Genomic DNA, 23,941 nt, shown 5'->3' with positions numbered 1-23,941 from the left:
GACTGCAGGGGCCTGACAAGGAGTGGGGACAGGGCCGTGGACTCAGCATTGGTGGGTTTGCACGTCGAAGGCGTGGTCCCAGGCATATAGTCTGCTGTCTCCAGGAGCTGGATCTCCCCTGTCCACAGGGTCCCCAAATGTCCGTCACAAAATACAGAAAATAAAAATCATGATTAATAAATACGGTGGACAGATTTCATTTAGAGTATTTGAACAAAACAAGGGCCTTTGCTTCTGTGTGTAGAGAAATAGGAACCCACCCTGCCCTGTATTTTTATCTGAAAGGTTAATTTCATTTATCGTCATGCTGTAAACCACATGGGATCAAAGCAAAAGAGAATATAAAAAGTGAACTTGAGACAGGAGGTGAAATTCTAATAGTACTTTATTACTGGGTCATTAAGTGGGATTTCAGTGTTTTCTGTAGTTTGTTAAACCAGAGGGCGTCACCCTCCATTCGTGCATAAGAGGAATAGCCAGGTGTTGGAAAATCCCTGTGTGTCCGAGGGACCTGTCAGACAGGGAGAGACAGGAGGGGCTTTATCTGACGGAGCCAAGGTGACGGCCAGAAATTGCCAAACACAAATTAGTGGGCGAAACTCCTTCTGTCTTGCTTCCTGGGTTGGAATTCTCAGACAGGGAACTGCGGGCGCTGATTAATTAGAAGACATCACTGAAACGTATCGTAAAGGCACATGGAGCGTCTGGGGCCATCGGGAAGGGCACGGTGTCAAGCCTTTTTGGTTATTTTCCCGCCTCATAATCCTCTCTTCCGAATCGGTGGATTTTAAGTTGGCTGATGGAAATGTACCATGGCAAACACTTATTTTATGTTCCTTACACTGTTATCTCCCCCCCTTTCTGAGCAATGTTCTTTATTCTTTTTTTTTTTTAACATTTTTTATTGATTTATAAACATTTTACAATATTGTGTCAAATTCCAGTGATCAGCACAGTTTTTCAGTCATTCATGGACATATACACACTCATTGTCACATTTTTTTCTCTGTGAGTTATCATAACATTTTGTGTATAGCAATGTTCTTTATTCTAAAAGCTCTGTTTTCAATTTTCAGAGCTAAACTTTGAAGCCCGAGAAGTCGCAGTAATGGTTTTATTTTTCTCAGTTCATACTGATTTCCTATAGTGTTCTGGTTGGGAGGATAAGGGAAAGTGCTCATTTTTTCCCTTAAAAAAAAATGAACTCTCTATTCAGTAATAACAGTGTGGATTTATTACTTTTACAAAATAATTAATTAGCCTGGACAAAAGCAGAGACTGTTACAGCTCTCAGGAGCTCTGGAGAACATTTAGTCCGGCCCCTTTATTTTGCAGACAAAAGAAATCAGGTCCAGAGAACACAAGTCATCTATTCACAGGTACCGACCGGGCTCTTTGTGGGTGGGGTTAGGATTTGGCCTTAGGTTACCTGACCCCAGATTCACCATTCTTGCAGTATCATTTGATATTAAATCCCTTTTTTATTTATAAAAAAATTGTTCTAAAAATGAGGTCAGTAAAAGAAATGTAGATTTATTCTGCAGTACAAAGTCATGGACTTTTATGTGTATCTCTACATTTCTGTACCTTTGTTCCATTTGAAAAACATGTGGACATAAGGAGCTTGGGTAATTTAACTTTGAAGCTAAAGGTAATGTTATTTTTGTGTGGAGTATGCTGCTTCTAACTAGGCAGAATTTCAATAGCAAATAAAGTGTGAACCAAACATCCTAATCCACCGAGTGAGTGACAGACAGCATATTATAAATTTCTTTTTATATTTGAATGATACGATGATTATAAAAATGCTTCAGTAGCTGTTCTGCTCACATAATCAACCCTTGAATACGGTTTCTTGTTACTGTCCCAGTTTTGCAGTAGAACCTTTATGGGAAGAGACTTATGTTGTTCTGAGTTATGTAAATTTCCTGTGCATTGAGTGAGCCAGGAGAGGTGAATCTGGGGTGAAGAGCTACCATAGAAAATCAGACCCCATTCAGTTCATGATTTCACATGCAGTGGAACAGAGGTAGGAGGGCTTGGATTGCTGCCTGCCACGCCCACTGCTGCCTGGCGAGCGTGGCACCTTGTGTGGTCCAGACCTTCAGCAGCGGCCTTGACTAGGGGCTTGTTGGAAACCCATACTCTTAGGCCCTCCCCCGACCTGCTGAATCCAGATTTGCCTTTCAGCAAGATTCTCACATGATTTATGTGCATGTTGAAGTTTGAGAAGCGCTGGGTTACAGTATGTTTTGTAAGGATGCAACTTTTATTAATTGCACAAAGGTATTCATGATAACTTTGGATGTGAAATCTGCCAGATGCAAAGGTACTAATCTTGAACCTTGCACTCATGCCTTCAGTCAGCAGGTATCTGTTAAGCTAGCCAAGCTATGTTTTGGAGAGGAAAGATGGTTAAGACACTGTCTGCCTTCAGTAAACTCAACAAAGCAGATGGGACCCAGTGTTAGACATCTGTATAGGATATTTCCAGGCTTCAGGAGTTATCCAGCTTAGCATGTGTGGAGCAGGGAGGAGGAAGTAGAGTCAAAGACAGCTTCCTGAGCTAACTCGTAAAGGAGAAATAAGCACATACTACTTTCTACTGATGATAACAGATCACCACAAACTTAGTGGCTTCCAACCATTTATGGTTCCGTCATTCTGTCTGTAGGTCAGATGTCCAGGCATGGCTTACATAGAGTGTCTGCTCAGAGTCTCAAAGGGTAAAATCAAATGGTTGGCCTGGCCAAGTTCATTTAGGAGCTCAGTGGCCTCTTCCGAGCTCATTTGGTGGTCTGCAAAATTCAGTTCCTTGTGGTTGTAGGACTGAGGTTCCTGCTTTCCTGCTGGCTGTCCAGCAGGGGCTGGTCTGAGCTCCAGGAAGCCTGCAGGTCCTTGCTGCATGGCCCTCTCACAATGTGGCGCCCACTGTTACAGGCCAGCAGGAGACGCTCCTCCAGTCAGCTGAGGTGGAGACATACATCTTAATGCATTGAGGGGTGATGTCCTATCACCTTTGCCATGTTCTTGGCAATTTGAAATCTGGCAAAATACCTGTGATAGCTGCCATTAATTGTCTGCCATGAGGCACGTGCTTACTAAGGCTTTACCTGTGTATCTCTAATCCTTACATCTCAGTAAAGATGTTATTATCTCCAAGTCATAAATTAGGAAACCGAAACTCAGAGAAGTTAGATCACTTGCCCAGGGTCACACAGCTGGTGAGGGGAGGAGCAGGGGTGTGAACTCTCAGCTGACTAAAACTTGAACAGAACAGAACCCTCTTACTGTGTGTGAAACACTCAGCAGCCAAGGAAGCATATTTAAATCAGGCTGTAGTAAGTACAGCATCGTGGCTCCGGTACTTGGATTGACGGGTCAGCGACAGAAACAGAGGAGACAAGCCGCAGGCAGGAGCCAGTGCACCCGGGGATTTAATGTGCAGAACCCTTATCTTAGACTGATGAGGGTGGGGGCTGTCCCTTAAGTGGTCTTGGGACGGGTGAGTAGCCACCTGGGCAAAAATAGCGTGTCTTAACTTCACACCATGTCCCGGCACAAATTCAGATTTGTCAAAGATGTAAGTGTAAGAAGTGAACCGTAAGTGTAACAGACACAAACAGAGAAGAAGGTTTTTATGTGGGAGTGGAGAAGGGTCTCACTATCACTCACCTCTAGAAGCCACGGAAGGGAGGTCTGATAATTTCATTTCTCAAAATAACAAACAACAAAAATCTCTGCATATTAAAAATCCTGTAAGAAAAGTGAAAAAGAGAAATGACTGACTTGGAAAAAAAATAAATAATGCCTCTCATATTGTAGACAGAAGACTAGTCTTCCTAATTTATCAAGACCGAAAGATGAGTAATCATTCAAACAGAAAAATGGGCCAAGGCTGTGAAGAGGTACTTCACGGAAGGGGAAATACCAGCAGCTTTAAAATATACAAAGGGATCTTCAACTTCTTCATAATGAAACAAATGCTAATAAAACTGTAGTGAGATACTACTTTTCTCTTCATCTGGGAAGAAAATCCAGAAATTTGGTAACATGCCCCGTTGGCAAGGCTCTGGGAAAACAGACCTGATCTGGGGCTTGTGGGGCTCATGTGGGGCCGGACTGGCAGGACATCTGACCCGGCACGTCTGCTTCTGAGAAGATTCTGTACACATCCCGGCACGTGTGCAAAATGCCGCGTGTGCTAGTTTTTCACTGCAGTGTTATATGACTGGAAAAAAGACTGGGGACAATCTAGACGTGAAATACCCATTCAATGTGATACTGTGCAACCACATAAAGAAGGAGCATGCTCCCACTACCTGATAGCGATCTCCAGGCCATTTTAAGTGAAAAGAAAGATAGAAAACAGTATTATGATGCACTGTCTCTTGTGCACAAGAGCGGAAAAAAAAAGAATATATCTTTTTCTTTTTTGCATGTTTATAAAGAAAACTTTGCAAGGCTATTTCCAAATCTAGTAATGATGATTACTGGGTAGAGGTATCTTGAGTTGACTGGATGGGGAAGGACAGAGAAGTAAGTTTTCATATGAACCTTGAACCATATGAACTTTAAAAATGAAATAAATTATATGCATAAGCTAAGGCATCTCAAGGAATCTATCACAATCAATTCTATTGAGTAAGCAAATGGCAGTTTGATGCAATCATCTTCAGTCTTGTTGGTTTGGTTTGCTCACCTCATCAGTAAAGAAACTGTAATCACATACTAGATATATGTGGATTGTTGAACATTTATATGATACACGACTGCACAAATTGTATTTCGTACCTTAAAGCCAGACTAAGAAGCAAGAAAGTACAATATAAAGGTGAAATTTAATAGTGTACTTAATCACAAAATAAATTCTAATTAAACAGTTAAAAACTAGTTTGCACTCATTAAACTATTAATATGCATGATTCTTTTTTGAAACCTTGATTCAAAACTTTGTGTTACTGTCACCTGAAGTTTCCTTTTTGGGTTGGGTTTTGATGGTTGTCGGCTTTAGGGTGACCAGCCCTCCTGGTCTACCTTGGACCGAAGGGCTGCCCCGCTGTGTGACTTCAGTGCTGTGACCAGGCCAGTCCCAGGCAACCTGGGACAGCCAGTCACCCTCGCCCTGGCTTAAAGAGATGTGCCCCAGAGTTATGCAGGAGGGAGCTGAAGGGACAGCTGTTGGCCAGACGTACTAAGTCCTGGTAGTCCTTTGTCACCAACATCCATCAGTGAGGCAAAGGTTCTGTGTAATTCACTTGCTGAGTTTTCATCTTCTTTGATGACAGTCAGCTTTTCTTGGAAACTAATCAGAAGTATTGCATATTTACATTTCCTGGCTTCCTGCAGACAGGAAAGTTAGTTTTCAGTGTTCCACACAAATATCCAGAAATAGGGTCTCAACCACATTTTCTGTGTTCTAGGAGCAAGCTGGAGAAGAGAAGAAGCCCAGGGATGGTGGGACCCCCTTGAGTCACGGTAATAGTCACCACTCTTTAGTTTCATTTATGATGAATGACTTTTAAATGGCATTTTTATTAGGTAGCTGTAGTTGGTTTAGATTTATTGATGTAAATCTGTGATAATAGTACCATTTATTGACAGTGTTTCACATACTCAGAATTCTGAGACTATCAGTGTCATCTGAGATTTTCAAATGTATGTATGTCTCAAGAAAAAGTCTGAAGCCCTTATCTCATTTTTTTGCCTTTTAAAGAAGCTTTGAGTAAAACAGCTTCTGATTTGTGAACTTGTGCCTGTGAATGAGAAAATAAGTGATGCTACTTAGTTTATTTATAATGCTTTGCTTGAGCTTTTCCCAGATTGGTTTAATCTTCTAATGATCGCATTCGTACTCTTCTGTGGAAGTTGTGCTTCAGAGGAGATTGTACATTTGCTCCAAGACGAATATCCCTAATTATGGGTATTAATATATCAATAGGTTTTACATAACAGCTTCTTAATATTCAACTAATTCTCTGATGCTTTAAATTTAAATCAACAAATACAGATGCCACTTCCCTGGAATATCTGTTCCACACACATTGTGATTAATGCTGCACAAACAGACAGCTGCTATTAAATTTTCTGTAAAACGTAGTTGAGTATGCAACATTTGTGCTGTTCTCGATGGGAAGGAAGCATGTAAATTTGATAATTCTCCCCTAATGACCTTATAAAGTCCCGTAAGTATGTGTTGAGCAAGCTTTTTCCCCTCCAATAATGGAAACAACTGAAAATGCCTTAAAGGATGATAACAAGTATTGAGGCTTTTAAAGACCATTTTATAATGCTTAGTCTTAGGACAGAATGTTGAAAATTTGTGATCTTCTACCTAAATGATTTTTGAAATGAAAGTTTTTGATTAGAGGCAAAATATTCTGCTTTAAATTTCTTTCTTTTTTTTGCTGTCACCCCAAGTCCCACCACGTTCTTTGCTGAAAAAGCAAAATAGAATACAGTAATCTGACAATTATGTAACTTGGTGTTCAGCTTCATTGAAGTGCACTCCTGTTATGCAACACTGGAATCGGGAAATAAATTTGGGCTGTACCTGGCCCTAACAGCAGGGTTTTTTCCGAAAGATTTTTCCCTCAGAGAGGTTGTGATTTATGGTGTTGTTTCTCCCCCGCGGCTGTATTTTCACACTAATGTAAATTGTTTTAGATTCTTTTATTTCATGGTTGAAGCATTTATTCTAGAAAAAGAAAAGCAGACTTAGGTCAACAAATTACAAATGTTCAGTCCCCCAACCTAAGGTTTTTTTTTTTTTTTAATGATTTAGTATTTATAGTTTTCATCGTAGCCAATTATATGTTTGTCTCGAATCATTTTCCTGTTTTACTAGAAAGCAACTTTTTGCTGTTGTTCAGCCCCATTTTATAGTCAGTTGTCCCTTCCCCAAAGGGCCCTTCTCCGGCTGACTCTTCTCCAGGCCTGGTGCCGGTGTTGTAGCTGTTTTCTCCGGCTGTGGCGCGCAGCCAGATGTTTAGAAGAAGGATGAGGGTTGCTTTGTGTATACAGATGCTACAAACTGCTCGTTGAATGCAGACTGAATTATTTGAGGGACTTTTGAGGTGATTTATATTTTTACCACTTTGAATGGGATAAAGGAAACCATTCCCTAAATTGCCTGTTGTTTTAGTAGTACAGTGGGGATCTTCCTCCTGTAGTTCTTGGAAATAGATTAATTTTTTTCTGTAGGCTGCTTGCAAAATGAGATTTAGCCACTTACCTTATGTCTTTAAAATAATAACAAAAGAAAAACAAAAACTATGGACTCATGCATATTTATATGTGAACAGAAACTTGTATTGAAAAATAAATGCTTAATTTTTAGTAGTGATTTTACAACAAGCAAGATATTTCTTTGAAAATCACTACAAAACAATTTACTGGATGCCCAGTCTGTGCTGCTGACACTGGCCCCTCCGTAACAGGTGAGGGAGCTTTGTCTGGCTTCCTCAGGGTCAGCCCGACTAGGGAACGGTGGCTGCGGGGACTGAAGCTGCAGCTGGGAGCTCTGAAGCCGTGGTGCTTTCCACTTCAGCTGTGGCCTTTCTACTTTATCATTTGGTAGCTCCATTTTTAGTTTTTTAAGGAACCTCTATCCTGCTTTCCATAGTGGCTGCACCAGTTTACATTCCCACCAGCAGTGTAGGGCGTCCCCTTTTCTCCACAGCCTCTCCAGCATTTGTCATTTGTCGACTTTTTGATGATGGCCGTTCTGACTGCTGTGAGCTGATCCCTCATTGTGCTTTCGATTTGCGTTTCTCTGATAATTAGTGATGTTGAGCATCGTTTCATGTGCCTGTTGGCCATCTGTGTGTCTTCTTTGGAGAAATGTGTATTTAGCTCTTCTGTCTATTTTTTGATTGGATTGTTTGTTTCTTTGGTATTGAATTGTATGGGCTGTGTATGTATTTTGGATATTAACCCCTCGTCAGCTGCACTGTTTGCAGATACTTTTCTCCCATTCCATAGGTTGTCTTTTCATTTAATTTATAGTTTCCTTTGCTGTGTAAGAGCTTTTAAGTTTGATTAGGTCCCACTTGTTTATTGTTGCTTTTTTCTTCTGCCTTGGGAGGAGATTGCCTTGGGACTGATCTAAGAAAATAGTATGAAGATTTATGTCTGAGAATGTTTTGCTTTGTTCTCTTCTAGGAGTTTTGTGGTATCAAGTCTTATATTTAGTCTTTAAACCATTCTGAGTTTATTTTTGTGTGTGGTCTTTTAATTCAGTTGGTATTTAATATCTTAATTATCCTTGTGTTACATCTCCTGTCATGGATTGTCATCTTTCAGTCTTGTAAAACCAAAACCATTTTTCAGAGATCTGTTAGTTTCTTGGTAATAAACTTTGCCAGTTTTATGTACTGAAAAAAATTCTTTAATTCCATGAATGCTTTAATAGTCCACGAAACAGACATCATACTAAACTTTCATCTCACTGAAGGGCTTTCCCTTCCTTCCCCTCCGCCTCATCCCACCCCGCACCAGCTCAGCCCTCGTGCTCTGACGGGCTGGCCCTGTTTCAGGTGCCGCCCTGGGTCCCTGCACCTCCTCTGTCTGCCTCCTGTGTGTCTGACTCAGTTGTGTGTGTGCTGCTCAGGCCCGCTGACCCTGGAGCCCCTGTTAGGAAGCCTTTCTCTGATGTCCCAGACGAGGCTGGGCTGTCTGCTCTGCACTCTCAAGGCCCTAAATTCTATGAAAGCAGAGTGTAGTCTATAAGTATATTTTGGATTATTTGATTCTTCCCCACTAGACTTGGCAGTCTGCGAGTGAGGCCTCATGCCTGCTTTTGTCTGCTGCTGTGGCTGTGAAGCCCAGCCCAGGGTGGGTCCCCTGCGCATGTTGACTGCAGAGATGATTAGAGAAGGTGGCTGGTGAGGCTGCAGGCTGGTGGGGCCGTGTCTGCTGTGCTGAGCTGCCTGGACATTGAAGCAAAGTTAATAGACTTTGAGGCTTTGGGCAGGATGGTGGTGACCTCTCCTGTGGGGAGAGGACTCTGGGCTACCCCTGGAGCAGGGTGGGGAGGGCAGGGGACGGCGGAGGGCCGAGGAGACGGCTGCTTGACTGTTCCAGGTTCCGCACATGCTAGGAGGGAGGGGCCCCCGGGTCTGGTGAAGGGCCAACTTCAGGGGCTGGAGCAGGTGTCACTGGGCCTAGTGTGGGTGCCAGTCACCGGCCTCGGGAACGTGGGGACTGCACTTGAGGTGCAGTGCTGGGTCTTTGTCTGAAGATTGAGGGTCTGTGGAGCATTCAAAGAGTCTGGGTAGGAAGCTGGTGGGAGGGGCGGGAGGGGGCATCAGGTGTGTAGGCAGTAGGTGATCCTGTGATCCAGGGAGACCTCTCTGGGGGAGCAGATTGAGCAGAAGGCTGAGGAGACAGACCCCCGCCCCACCTGGTGCAGAGAGGAGAGTCCTGTGTGGGACCAAGACGGAGCCCCAGGACCTGGCGGGAGCGCAGGCCGGTGGGCTCCAGGGACGGGCCTAGGGTGGTTCTCCCTGTGTCCCCTGGGGCCCCCAGCACTCTGTACCCGTCCGTTCTGCCTGCAAGGGATCTGCCTCTGTGATGGAGATTCTAGAGTAGAAACTTTTTTTCCCAATTAACCATAAAGCTGTATAAAGCCAGGATTTAGACGTTTATGACATTACTACTTTGATTTTCTTGTGTGTTGGACAGTATTCTCCCAAGATAAGCCTGTGGTTTGCCGTTTTCTTTGTGCTTTTAATTATCTGTAGTTGTCGTCACAGCACTCAGGACCTTGGGAGGAATTCTTTTTCTCTGATTGTTGTTACCATAATTAATTTTTTATGGATGGCAAATCTGAATTCAATAATTCAGGATTTAATTTGACAAGGAAGCTATATTTTATTGATGATTTTTAAAGCGCGGAAGGGATGCTTGGGAATTGGAACCAGTTATTTAAATTAGTGCACATTTATGGCTTATCAGTGTGATGGCTCCACAAAGTAAGACATTTATGCCAAAACTAAACCTTCTTTAGGGAAATCACTTCTTTCATATTTAAAATGATTAGCTGATTTATTGGATACGTCCCAGCCCTGACACTTTATGGCTATATTTAAAATTATTTTGGAAAGTTAGCATTATAAACTTTCTGCACAAAAATGCTAGGATGGTGAAATGTTTTTCTAGACAGCACGAGCTAATATAAATCAGATCCCTGAACATAAGCCTAAAGAGAGAGGAAACATTAACTCTAGATGCATTTTCAAAGTTATTTTATAATGTCTGTATTTTATGCAGTGAACCTTTGTTCAAATCAGAGAATACAATACCTACCATGTGATACTCGTGGTCCTAATCTCATTTATTATTTGTGAATTCCTTATTTTTTGTGTATTTAATTAAGTATGATTATTTGATCCATTTTCACAGTTGTTGAGCATTTAGAGACTTTTTGGTGGTGAGTCTGAGCCGTTTACTGTACTTGTTATTACACAGTACTTATTACTCCCGCCGCCCAGCTCGGTATCGCTTCCCGTAACCGTGACTTAGCAGCTCCAGCAGCAGAAGATTGTTCCCTTTGGTTCTTCAGGTTAGAAGTCTAAAGGCAGTGGGCAGAGCTGTGGCCCTTCGTTCCTTCCCAAGGCTCTTGGGGAGGCTCTGCTTCCGTGCCTTTTCCGGCTTCTAGGGGCACCTGCACTCCTTGGCTCATGGCCCTGTCCTCTGTCTTCAAACCAGCAAGGGAGCGTCTCTCTGACTTTTCTGTCATAGTCACATCTTCCTCTGACCACAGCCGGGAAAGCTTCTCCACTTTTAGGGACCCCTGTGATTATACTGGACCCACGTGGATGGTTCAAGATAATCTCCCCATCTCAAGAACCTTAACTTAATCACATCAGCAGAAGCACTTCTGCCGTGGAACATGGCGTGCAGTTTCTGGGGATTAGGGTGTGGACATCTTTAGAGCGCTGCTGCTCTGCCTCCACAAGTTCTCAGTTGCAGAATGACTCTGGGCTTCCTTGCAGGAAATGGAAATTATTTTGTGCCTGTTTCTAAGGGAACAGTGCCTTTATTGAGCACCTTCAGTTTAGGGACTTTTAGTCGTGAGGTCTACAGTTCTGGCACTTTCTTGTTGCGTTTTTACACAACATAATTCAGGTCCACACCAAGGGCTCTCATCCCCAAACAGTCCTGAAGAGCCCAGAGGAGAAGAGGCCGGTGGCAGCGAATGAAATCTTCACTGCTGCTTTGAATGAATGTGCTTTTCAGGAATTTAATTCCTGAAGCTGTTCTAGATGTTTTTTACATTAAAAACTTTCCTTTAAACAGTGCTAGTTGTCTTTCAACTAATAGAAGTTCTGTCTTTTGCCCCAGATGGCCTGCTAGGAGAACTGAAATCCAGTGTTCCTTCATGGGTTTTCAACTTACATTCACTGACAATGATTCGTGTTTTGAAAGGCTGGCAAGCTGTGAGGTTAAGATATGATTTGGGAAATAATTCATTCTAGAGACTTTCAGTGTCGAGAGGAAAAACAGTCTTGAATAATATTCTAAGAATGTCCATTAATTGAAGCCCAGCAGGGGGTATCTTGAATAGAAGAAAGTCTAAATTCTGATTGACAGAGTTAAATTAATGAAAGGAGTGTTAACAACTGCAGCTCTGTTGTGTTCAGCGGACTCCGTTAGATGTCTCTAGGAGAAAAGATCAAGGGAAACATGCAGTTAATCACTTTAGGAGGAGGATACTGCCGTCTCATGTAGACCGACGTTAATTTGATGACTTACAGCATGGTATTCCGAGGGGAGTATTTTAACATCAACCCGTAATTATGCGGGTCTTCTTTAAGGAGTCTCGGTGATGAAAGTTACTGTTGTAGACCTGCCTGCCCACATCTGCCTCATGTCAAGGGGGAAATCAGTTAACACGGGGAGATCTGCACACGGACGTCCCCTCCTGTAAATGTGCTCCTTGCTTCACCATCACCTGAGACTTCCCGTAAGAACTCCGGGGTTTCTTAGCTCTTTGTTCTCCTCCAGTGATGAACTGCACGCACTCAGGAAACCTGATCCACGTTCCAGCCCTGGGGCAAGTGCCCCTTCATCGGTTTGATTTCTTCTTGTCCCTGTCCCTGTGTTCCTGGTCTCCCATCGGATTCCGTCTCTCGGGTGAGGTGTTGACTCTTTCTCTCCTCCTCCTCCTCTTGCTCTTCCCTTGTGTCCTGATGCATCAGTCTGTCCTAGAGTTTCTCAGTGTCTTCCTGTCTACCTTCCACCGGGAAGGCTGAGATTCCTCTGTGTCTCAGCTGTGATTCTCATTTTGCACCTTTAAAGTTTAAATTGGATACAGTTAATTCATACTGAAATCCCAGACCTTCTGGTGGTCTAGACTAAGAACCGTGGAACATAAGAGAGAAACCAGAAAGAGATGTGAGAATGGGATCTGTTACACACAGGCTGATGCACACAGTACAGGTGGTAAGTCAGTTTAGGGGGATAAAGCTTAGATTATATGATAGGTTATGCTTGCCAAGCTGACCGTCTATCCGTTTGAAAATTAACTCCTAATAGATTGAAGACTGACTCTGATAAAGCCTTTTTTAAAAAAAAAAATTATCTCTAGGAGACAAAATGAATTCTTTAGGAGTGAGGAAGGACTCAGTCAAGAATGGGAACTGTATTTTATAAGAGAAAGTTGGACATACCAAACTCAGTTTTAATGTATTAAAAAATTTCATTATTTCACTCCTTTTGGAGGATGTGTTTGTTGGTTGTTTAATTCTTCCCTGACAGTTTCATGGCTTTCATTGCATTGAAGATGCCACTCCGTTGTCTTCTTGCCTGTGTTCTTCCTGGTGAGACGTCAGCATGTCTTACAGTCTCAGAGCCCCTCCTGCTCGTGTTGCCTAGCCCCCATTTCTGCTTTATTTTCTCTGTAAAGCTTATTGCCATCTGACATGCTACGTACTCTACTTATTTATCTCTGTCGTCACGTACTAGCATTCATGGTGGGTAAAGGTAGGGATTTGTTTTGTGCTGTATTATAAGCTTCTAGCATATCGTAAGCATTTGGTTAATATTTGTTGAATGAAAAATGAAAACAATGAATAATGCACGGAAGACAGTGTTGACTGTTCTGTCTGCTGTGTTCTCGTGGCTCTTAGCGCCTGTCTCTGCAGTTAGATTTTCCTTGTGCAATGGTTACCTGGTTCCCCACTAAGCTGTAAGCTCCTGAAGGGAAAAAAAAAACAACTGTATCTTATTCATCTTTGACTCATGAGCACCTAACACAGTCTGTGACACAGAAGACCCTGTTTGTTGAATCAGTGGGCACACCTGGCTTGCATTGTTTTGTTTGTTTGTTTGTTTTGTTTTGTTTTACTGAAATACGGTAGATGTACAGTATTACGCGCATTTCAGGTGAACTGCATAGTGGTTTGACGTTTGTGTACCTCACGAAATGAGCACCACAGGGAATCCAGTACCTTTCTAGGTACAAAGTGGTGACGCTGAAATTGACCATGTTCGCGTTGGTTTCCTCTGTTTGGTCACTGTAATCTCACAGCTCGTTGAGCTGGTCACTCTGAAGGTTACTGTTTGCCATACACGTTTCCATATGCAGACCACAGACTCTGCCTCCAGCCGCTCCCTGTGCACCTCCAGGCTTCCTCGGACCAGCACCCTCTCCTTGTTTCCTTACAGAAACCACCCTGAGACTTATCCCACCACCTGGCTTTGGTTGCATCTCTTTCTCCAGCTTCAGGTCCCTGCCTTCTCCTATATCTTAGTCAACCTCTGTGTTCAGCGTCTCTCCAGGTACTGTAATTAGCGGCTTTGTAGAGTCCTCATGTCGTTTTACGTTTTGGTCTAGTTTGGTAGGGACTCCTCCTCTCTCCTTGAAAGAATACCCTCTCTCCTCCGTCCTGTTCTCTGGTTGCCCCTTCTCACTGTCCTTCACTGCTTGGCTTCCTTCCGTCCACGTCTGAAATACTGTGTTCCCTAGAATTCCGTTCTTGTCCCTGCCTGCTCTGTGCTCTGCATGCCCTCCCTGAGGTTCTCAGCCCCCCTGAATGCTAATGGCCACCAAATCCAAGTTCCCAGTCAGGATCTATCTCCTGAAAAATCTGTTTTTAATGCCTCCTAGATAGTTCATCCTGCATATCCTTTAGAGTCCTTTGCATTTCGGAGATTTAGCCTCTCTGTGAATATGTTCATCCTGCTCTCTAAGCCTGTGCTGGCATAGTCATAAACTCAGCCTCCTGAGCTGGAAACGTCCACATCCAGGTCCTCTCTCCCTTCCCACCGACGTCCAGTGTGTCCAGCCCCACTCAGATGCCTACCCAGGTCCTTCTGCTCCCCTCAGTCCTCACGGCAGCTGTCTCAGATCCAGACTTCACCGTCTCCTGCCTGCTTGTTGCAACAGCCTCCTTTCTGCTCTGTTATCTCCCTCCTTGTTCTGTTCCATCGTCTCTAAAACTGCAGCCCACGGTGTCTTTAAAAAAGAAATCTCAGGTGCCGCAAAACCAGCAACGGGCAGGGCAGAGAAGAAACAAGTCTAAAACTTCCCATGGCATTTCTTTACTGAAAAACTTCCACTGGTTTCACAGCACGTCTGTAGACTTAAGACTAAAATTCTTCCCGTGGTGTTCTATTAGATACTTGTTTTGCGAGAAAGAGAGATCACTCAGGGCTTCCTAGGGTAATGGGCTGTCCTGTAAAATTCACGTCAGGGGAGGATGGAGACGCTTGGAAGGCTGTGGTCAGAACATTGTCATCCTCCCTGTCTTTAGGGCCATCTGTGGCCGGAGTCTGGCCCTCACTCTGGGGCAGGAGGTCTCAAACATTAGCTGCGTCAGAGTCACCTGAAGGGCCTGTGACGACAGCTTGTTGGGCCCTACCCCCAGAGTTCCTGATTCAGTAGATGCCCCCAAATTTTAATTGCTGCCCCAAATTTGTATTTCTAATGATCTCCCAGGTGATACTGATGCTGCAGGTCTGGGTACCACACTTTGTTCCCAGATACATGGTTTGGGTTTCTTAACCGGTGCCTATGTATTCCCCAAAACACTGAGTCCCTCCAGATGTCAGATTGGAGTGATGTCTGTCTGTCTGCACATGTCTCCCCCCCTCGAGTAAGTGGCACGTGAGGACAAGAGGCGAGTTTCCTGTGTGGTGTCTCTACACCTGCTCTGCGCCAGGGAGGGAGCGATAACTGATTTTCGAATTCACTTGTCCTGAAATGAGACACAGCCTAAATGTGCAAATGAAGTGTTTCCGGCCTTGCTGCAGTGATGTGGCAGGTGGAATGTCAGTCTGGAGCTGCAGTTACATTCATGGAGCTGCTGTTCCGGGTTATCACCTCGTGGTGATAAGTCTTAACGGTAGGAAAGTTTTATCATCTCCAGTTGGTGCTGCAAAGAAAGGCGGTATTTATATCTGTGTGTAATAAAATGGGCTGGTTGCTACCGACATTGGTTTTTCCCATGTATTCTGAGGTGCTGCCCGACGGAGCCGTGTGCGGCGCGACTTCTGAAATGCAGTTGGAATACATTGTAAAGGGCTGTGTTCGTGGTTGATGGGATTGGAAAGGTGTTGCCCTGGGGCCCGAGTCACAGGACTGACTGACGCAGTTCTCTCCTTAAGAACGACAGTTTATTCATTCTTCACCCCCTGACATTTGTAATTTTAGTCCAGAAAATCACTCAAATATTGTGCAGCTTCCTAAGCTAGACATTCTTACTGCCAAGCGAGGGCTCCCCCTGTCGGCGAGTTCTCAGCCTGGGCTCTGGGCGGGGACAAGTGCGCAGGGCGGGGCCGGGCGCAGCAGCGTCCCTGGGGGCTTCTAGAGCTGGGGCTCCGAAAAAGACGTTTTTGTAGGTAAAATGGGGCCATGCTAGAGAGAAATTTAAGGTCTGAAGAAGTCGCCTAGCTAGATGAAACCAGGGCTTCTTTCCATATTTAAATAGCCTGATCTGCTTTCTTGTGATGGATTTTTACCAGAAGAGTTGAGAATAAAAATATACTAGCACACGCATATGGAAGACCATTCATATAAAGTCTCGGAGTAAAGGGTTCTTAAAAAAATTAATTTAAGTAAACTCAACTGTTCAGAACTTCAGGTCTGAAATGATAAAGCAGGGCACAGTGTGGTTCACAGAGTCTGAAAAGTCCCTCGGGTTGAGGCGGGCCTGGTCTGGGGTATATTGTACTCAACATGCGGACCTTTCTGCTGGTGGAGGGTCCTGCCTCGGTGTTGATGGTTACTGGCTGATCAGGGTGGTGGTTGCTGACGGTGGGAGTGGCCGTGGCGATTTCTTAAAATAAGACAGCAATGAAGTTCACTGCATCGAATGACTCTTTCTTTCACCAACAGTTTTTCTGTAGCATGCGATGCTGTTTGATAACATTTTACCCACAGTAGAACTTCTTTCAGAATTGGAGTCAGTTCTCTCTAACCCTGCCTCTGCTTTGTCAGCTAAGGTTGTGTTCTGAATCCTTTGTTGTCATCTCAGCAATCTTCACAGCATCTTCACCAGGAGGAGATGCCATATCGAGAAACCACTTTCTCTGCTTATATGTAAGAAGCAACTCCCCATCCCTCAGTTTTATCATGAGGTTGCAGCCATTCAGTCATGCCTCGTGCTTCTCTTCTAATGCAGGTTCTCTTGCTGTTCCTACCACATCGGCAGTGACTTCCTCCACTGACGTCTTGAACCCCTCAAAGTCATCCAGGAGGGGTGGAATCAACTTCTTACAAACTCCTGGTAACACTGATATTTTGACCTCTTCCCATGAATCATGAATGTTCTTAAAGGCATCTGTAATCCGAGACCCACTCCAGAAGGTTTTCATTTGACTTTGCCCAGATGCCTCAGAGGAATCAGCTTCTATTGGAGCGATAAGTCTTACGAAATGTGTTTCTTTAACAGTAAGACTTGAAAGTTGGAATGACTCCTTGATCCATGGGCTGCAGAGTGGATGCTGTGTTTGCAGGTCTGAAAGCGGCATGAATCTCACAGTGCCTCTCCCTCAGGGCTCGTGGGTGACAAGGTGCATCAGCAGTGAGCAGTGATGTTTTAAAAGGAACAGTAGTTCTCAACAGTGGGCTTCAAATATTCAGTAAGTGATGTTGGAAACAGATGTGCTGTCATCCAGGCATTGTTGTTCCATTTTCAGGGCAAAGGAAGAATAGATTCAGCAAAATGCTGAAGGGCCCTAGGGTTTTTGAATGGAAAGTGAGCACTGGCTTCAGCTCAAAGACACCAGCTGCGTTAGCCCCTGACGAGAGTCAGCCTGTCCTTGGGAGCGCTGAGGCCTGGCGCTGACTTCTCCTCTCTGGCTGTGGGAGTCCCAGACGGCGTCTTCCTCCAGTGGAGGCTCTTCGTCTGCACTGAGCCCCGTTGTCTGGGGTGGCCTCCCTCAGGAGCGGTCTGAGCTGGAGCTTCTGGGTGACCCGCCGCTGCTCCTGCCTCAGCCCTTGCTGCCTCACCGGCGCCGGCGTGTTACGGGGGCGCTTCTTTCCTTAAACCTCGGGAGCCAGCGTCTAGCTTCAGACTTTCCTTCTGCAGCTTCCTCAGCTCCCTCTGCCCTCACAGAACTGAAGAGAGTTACGGCCTTGCTCTGGCTTAGGCTTTGGCTTCTGTCCCGACCACTAGGACTTTCTCCGTATCAGCAATAACGCGGTTTTGCTTGCCTGTAATTCGTGTGTTCACTGGAGCCGCACCTTTAACTTCCTTCAAGACCTTTTCCTGTGCGTTCACAGCTTGGTTAACCTTTTGGTAGAAGAGGCCTAGCTTTCAGCCTGTCTTGGCTTTCCACGTGACTGCCGCACTGAGCTTAATCAGCTCTAGCTTTTGATTTAAAGTAGAAGATGTGCGACTCTTCCTTTCACTTGGACACTTAGAGGCGATTGTAGGGTTATTAACAGGCCTAATTTCAGTATTGTATCTCAGGGAATAGGGAGGCCCTCAGAGAGGGAGAGAGATGGGGAAGGACCCGTCGGTGGAGCAGTCAGAGCACAGCTTTTGCCAGTGAAGTGTGGTACCGCGTATGGGTGTGGTTCACGGCTTCCCAAAACAATTACAATAATAATATCAAAGATTGCTGGTCACAGATCGTCGTAACAAATATAATAGTAATGGAGAAGTTTGAAATATTGTGAGAATTACGAAAATATGGAGACATGAAATGAGCAAATACTGTTGGAAAAATGGCACCAATAGACTTGCTCCACTCAGGGTTACCACAAACCTTCCATTTGTTAAAAAAAAAAAAAAAGCACAATAAAGCAAAGTGAAGAAAACCAGATACGCCTGTTTTTAAGTTTTTGAGAATCCTCCGTACTGTTTTCCATAGTGGCTGCGTCAGTTTACAGCCTCACCGGCTGTGCACAAGGGCTCCCTTCCTCTACACCCTCACTAGCACTCATCTCGTCTTTTAGATGGTGGCCATTCAGCAGGTATGAGCTGAGATCTCATTTCTAGAAGGAAATTAAGGGCTACTCCAGTGAACACAAATGATAAGAAAGTGGAGCAGCCTTCTTGCTGATAGGGAGAAAGTTTGGGTGGTCTGGAGAGAGGGTCAGAACAGCCTGAAGGCGGGTCCGGTGGTCATGAACTCCCTCAGCTTTTGCTTGTTTGGGAAGGTCTTTATCCCTCTTGCGTTTCTGAAGGACAGGTTCCCAGGTAGAGAATTCTTGGTTGACAGTTATTTTCTTGTGATATTTTGAACAAACCATCCCATTCTCTCCTGGCCTGAAAGGTTTCTGTTGAGAAATTCACTGATAGTTTTATGAAGGTTCCCTTGTTCGTAACTTCTTTCTCTTGCTACTCTTAAAATTCTTTCTTTGTCTTTGAGTTTTGACAGTTTAATTACGGTGTGTCTCAGTGTAGTCCTGCCTGGGTTCAACCTATTTGGGATCCTTGGGGCCTCTTGGATCTGAAATGCCCATTTCTCTCCCCACATTTGGGAAGTTTTCAGCTGTTACTGCTTTAAATATACTTTCTGTTCCTTTCTCTTTCTCTTCTCTTTCTGGAATTTCCATAATGTGAATATTGTTTCTTTTCGTTGTGTCCCATAATTCCCGTAGGCTTTTTTCTCTCGTTTTCCTTTTTTTCTCGTGTTGCTCCTCTGACTGGGTGATTTCCCATGTCCTGTCCTCCAGGTTGCTGATTCTTTCCTCTGCACGGTTGAATCTACTTTTGAAACTCTCTATATTAAATTTTTCAGTTCAGCTGTTGTATTTTTGAACCATAGGGCCTTTGTTGTTTTGCTGGTTGCTGTTTCCTGATTAACTCGTTTTGTTCATGCATCGCTTTCCTAATTTTGTTTAGTTGTCTTTGTTTTCTTGTGGTTAATTAAACTTCCTTAAGAGGATTATTCTGAACTCTTTGTCTGACAGTTCATAATTCACCACTGGTTTAGGGTCAGGCATTGGAGCTTTGTCAGTTTCCTTTGCGGGTGTCACAGTTACCTGGTTTTTCATGATCCTGTATTCCTTATGTTGGTGTCTGTGCATCTGAGTAATGGGGCTCCTCTTCCAGACTGTGCAGCTTTGCTTTGTCAGAGAAAGTTCCTTACCAGTCAGCTCTGCTTGAGTTTCCAGTGTGTCTGCCAGTAAAGTCCTTGGGCAGTGGGGCCTGTTATTAGAGTTTATTTTGAGGTGAGGTACCTGTTCAAGCTCTGAGGATGAGGATGGGGGTGGGGGCTGGGCCAGTGGCCAGGAACAATTGGACAGGATGGCCGGCTTGGTTCCTGCCCAGGGGAGGCTGGAGGATGGGCTCCACGGTTGCCCGGCCTCTGGTCAGGCCTGGTAGATGGTGGGGACGGGGTGCGCATTCCGTCGTGGATGGGCTGTGAGTTAGTGCCCTCCCTGGAGGAGGGCAGCCTGGGACCCAGGGCCTGTGCAGCTCCCTGTCTAGGGACCCACATCAGGCCCGAGTGTGTGCAGGTGGGGCCCTGGTTTTGCTCTGCAGACAGGCAGCTCCACGCTATGCTGTCTGTTCAGGTGCCGATGGACACGGGACTGTTGAGTGGGCTTCTGGCTCCCTGTGTGCTCTGGCGGGTCCCTGGTGGGCAGGCTGTGTTCAGTGATGGGGTGGAGGCGCTGTGAGTTAGATGCCCTGCCAGGGGCGGTGCGGGCAGCAGTCTAAAGCCAGTAAAGCTCTTTGTTGTCTCACCTCGAGCTGACCGGGCCCTGAGTTCCCTGGACGAGCAGAGCCACTGGGCCCCATTTCTCCCAGGAGCCGTCACCAGCCCTTCTGGTCAGGTGGTCTGGAAGGCATGCGCCCCCAGCGACTGGGCTGTGACTCAGCACCCAAGGCTCGAGGGCCAGTAGCTGCCTCATCTCGGGATCTGATTCAGGCAGACCTGCACCCCATCAGTGTCTGGGCCAGAGTGTACCCCAACTTGGTCTGCAGCCGCACAGAACCGCTGGCTGGATCACTGCTTGCTTGGGTGATATAGGTGTGGGCTCAGTCTGTGGGGGCCCCCTGTGCCAGCGTTGCAGGCCCCACCCCGCCTCCACCAGCCAGTCCCCAGTGGTGAGCCCCGCAGGTACCCCTGCAGCCCTTGTGGGGCAAGGTCAGAATAGGGGCTCCTGCGAAGTGACCCACGATGCTGGGGATGGGGGCTGGCGGGGCCCTGGCATCCTCTTTCTGGCATCCTCTGGAGGAGCCTGGGACTCCAGGAGCCCAGGGTAGGGTGTGGCCCACAGTCAGGTGCAGCCTGTTCTCCCTTCTCCTGTGTCTGTCTTGGTCTCTCTGAGGTGCAGGGGGCTTCAGCCTTACCCCGGTCCCAGGGTTCTCTCAGGGTGTCCTGGTCTTGAATGATCATTAGTACTTGTGAGGGGAGCAGAGTCAGCAAGGACCTAGGTCACTGTCTTGGTGACATCACTGCTCACATACAAGTTTTTAAAGAACGCAGCTGTTGTAGAAAGTGAGATATTTACATTTGCTTTAGAGCCAACGCTGCTGTAATGTTTTCTTGTTGAGCTTATAATTGTCGTGAATTGCTTATATGAAAATAAGGCTGTTGAATAATCTTACCAGAGATTCTTTGGGGTTTGTCAAACTGCTTTGTCTGTTTAGCAGCATGAGACGTGTCACGTGTGGGGTAGGAGTGGCAGCGTCTCTCATGGCGTGACGGGCGGCAGCCTGCGCTCCTGGGTGTGATCACACAGAGTCTCACTGTTCCCAGACAGAGCAGGGAGCCCGCCAAGGACAGCTCTCTCAGCCTTGTTTGATGTCTGAGGTGCTTTCTGAAATTCTTATACCTTAGTAAGTGTATTTCTTAGCGAGAGCACATCAGTGTGCTCTGATTGATCAGTAGTAAATATTAATGGAAGAGCTCTGTGTATATAATTTAAACTAAAAGTTAATGATTTTTTCCTTACAGTCTGAGCTTAAATTACTCTTTTTTGTCAATTGTGTATACTACTGTCAAAGGGAAAAACAGTATATAGTATTCATTTATCTTTCGCTGACTAAACCAGGGACTGGGTTCTAGTTTTATTCCAGTGGACAGTATGCTTCTTGGTGCATTAAGAGGAGCTCAGAAAATATGTTTTTGACTGTTGAAAAGTCTGCATGAAATCTTCGTGCACAACTTGATGGATTTTTATGTTTGCTATTCCGTCAGGTGGCTCTGGTGTCCTGAGAGGTTTCAAATGTTGGACTTAGCGGTGGTCTGACCACCTGTCACCACCAGGGCTCTGGCAGCTCTGACCTTTCACTGTCTACCTTCTTCAGGCACATTCTGCAGCAAGATGAATGTTAGAATTAACACTCACAGACCACTTCTTACCAGTCTCCTCCAAGGATGTGTGTATGTGAGTGTGTGTGTTAGTGCAAGTGTGTGTGTGGTTAAATAATGCTTGTGAGGATTTTAAAACTGCAGAGAGTAACAAGTAAGAAAAGAATATTTACATTAATCCTACCACCCACGTGTAACCACCACTAATATTTTGCCGTTTCTTTCCAATTTCTTTTCTACACGTATGTTTGTATGTATGGATACATGTATATGCGTTGTGTCTTGCCCGAGGAAGGGGCTTTATGAGTATGTTGAAAACATGAATAGTTTAATATGTGTAATAATTTGTATTTTAAAATTTAGGGTAATAAAATAATAAATAAATAGAAAAATAAATAAATAAATAAATAAATAAAACCCAGAAAATACTCAAGATATTTTATTATTTAAAAAGTGTACTTTTTGACATCTTTGTAATCATATATGTATATATGTGTATATGGTTGTATGTATATTTAAATATCATTTATTTAACTTTCTCCCATATTAATATTACTTCGCATTTTTGCTGTAACGATGTTGTGATGTACATTTTTGCCATCAACTTTAATCATGACTACTTCCTTAGCATATTAATCGTAGAGGAGGAATGACTGGACCATAGAATATAAACTTAAAAAGTTACTAATCCTTTTGGCCAGATTTTTATTAATTAAAAATGATATTATTACTGAATTACAAAGGACAGCTGTTCATTTAGAAAATTTGGAAAGCAGAAAATTAAAGTACAAAGAAAACTGGGAAGAAATTATTTGTAATCCTGACACCTAAAGGTGACTTCATTTAAGATTCTGATTTACATAATTTTAGTCTTTTTTATTTCCATTATGTATTTTATCAAGAAGGATCATTGTGTTTCCTAAAACTGCTTTCTTTTTCATTTAGTAGTTTATCGTTGACATAGCCTTTCTCTACCATTAGACAGTCTGCTGCAGTGTAGTTTTATGGCCTTCTATTAAGATGACACGTCTGTTAGTGCATTTAATTAGCCCTCCCCTGGTGGACCTTCAGTTTGTTTCTGCTGTTTCCCCGTGATGAAGAGTTCTGTAACTGCATTAAGACAGATTCCTAGACGGAGAATTGCTGGTTCAAAGGATCTAAATAATTTTTAAGGCTTTTGACATACGTTTCCACAGTGCCTTTCACCAGGTTGTACCAGTTGACGCTCACACCAAGAAGTATTAAACTGAGGGTATAACAAAAAAAGTATTCAAGTCTTTTGCCCTAAAATTACCCAGATCATCTTCAAGAAAGCCTGTGCCTGTTCCCTCGTCTTGGGAGGCGCAAGGAGTGCCTGTTCTGAGTGCCCCTCAGCAGGGTCCTGGGTGGGATGCATTTGCTGTCCCCCACGTTGTTCTGGCACAGGAAGCGCTGAGCGCAGTGGTCACCCGATTTTACTAAACAGTTGCAGAAGGGCGATCAGGCTCTTCCTGTTAGTTGCAGGGTCTTCTGATGATCAGTTTAAGTACTGAGCCTGCTTCTTGGATTTACTGTCAGTTGCATTGTTATTCTGTCACTAATTGTCTCAAGAAGAGCCGCTGTGTTTCCCTTGCAGCCCCCACCGCAGCTGCGCAGGAAGCCTGGTCCTGGGAGCAGTACCTGCAGGAGCAGGAGGCGGTGGCCGCGCCCGTGGAGCTGTTTTCCAAGGTGAGCCGCTCGAGCTCATAGGTTCTCGCAGAATCAACACGTACGAGAATTCCTGAAGATGAAATCATCTGTCTAGGTGGAACCCAGCTTATCTGATCAGTAGGCTTTGCTGGAAAATGACATGACAAAGCTAATCACAGCCTCGCTGACTCCGTGTGTGCTCTGGGGCTGGCCCGCCTGGGTGGAAGCCCTGCGCCGCTACCTACTAGCTCTGTGACCTTGGGCAAGCCCTTCAGTCTCTCTGCGCCTCGTGTCCTCATTTGTAACATAGGGGGATGGCCGTACCTGCCTCCCTGGGTTGCTGTATGTGAGAAGGACACGGTGTAACAGGCACGTAATAAACACCAAGCGGGAGCCTTTCTTCTGCTTAGCTGATCTTACCTTGCACACGTCCACCCAAGGGCCTGGTGTGAGGCATCTGTTTTGATGTGTTGCATGGAGGTGTGGGTCAGGCAGCTTGTTAGGGAGACAGCGAACCCCTAAATCAGATCCTCCCTGACTGTAAGGGTGCCCA

The 23,941-nt window shown here is 44.8% G+C and overlaps 1 protein-coding gene across 1 annotated transcript in view; it reads left to right on the top strand.

Moving 5' to 3' along the window:
• L3MBTL4 (L3MBTL histone methyl-lysine binding protein 4) overlaps positions 1–23,941 on the top strand; it is a 192,708-nt gene that overhangs the window by 7,374 nt on the left and 161,393 nt on the right. The window contains 2 exon segments of the mRNA XM_064481596.1: positions 5,424–5,478; positions 23,336–23,427. Coding sequence (XP_064337666.1) covers positions 5,424–5,478; positions 23,336–23,427 — 147 coding nt within the window.

This window comes from Camelus dromedarius, chromosome 32, assembly GCF_036321535.1.
Source record: "Camelus dromedarius isolate mCamDro1 chromosome 32, mCamDro1.pat, whole genome shotgun sequence".
NCBI lineage: Eukaryota > Metazoa > Chordata > Mammalia > Artiodactyla > Camelidae > Camelus > Camelus dromedarius.
Note: the sequence above shows the minus strand (reverse complement) of the source record. Positions and strands in the feature narration are given on the sequence as shown.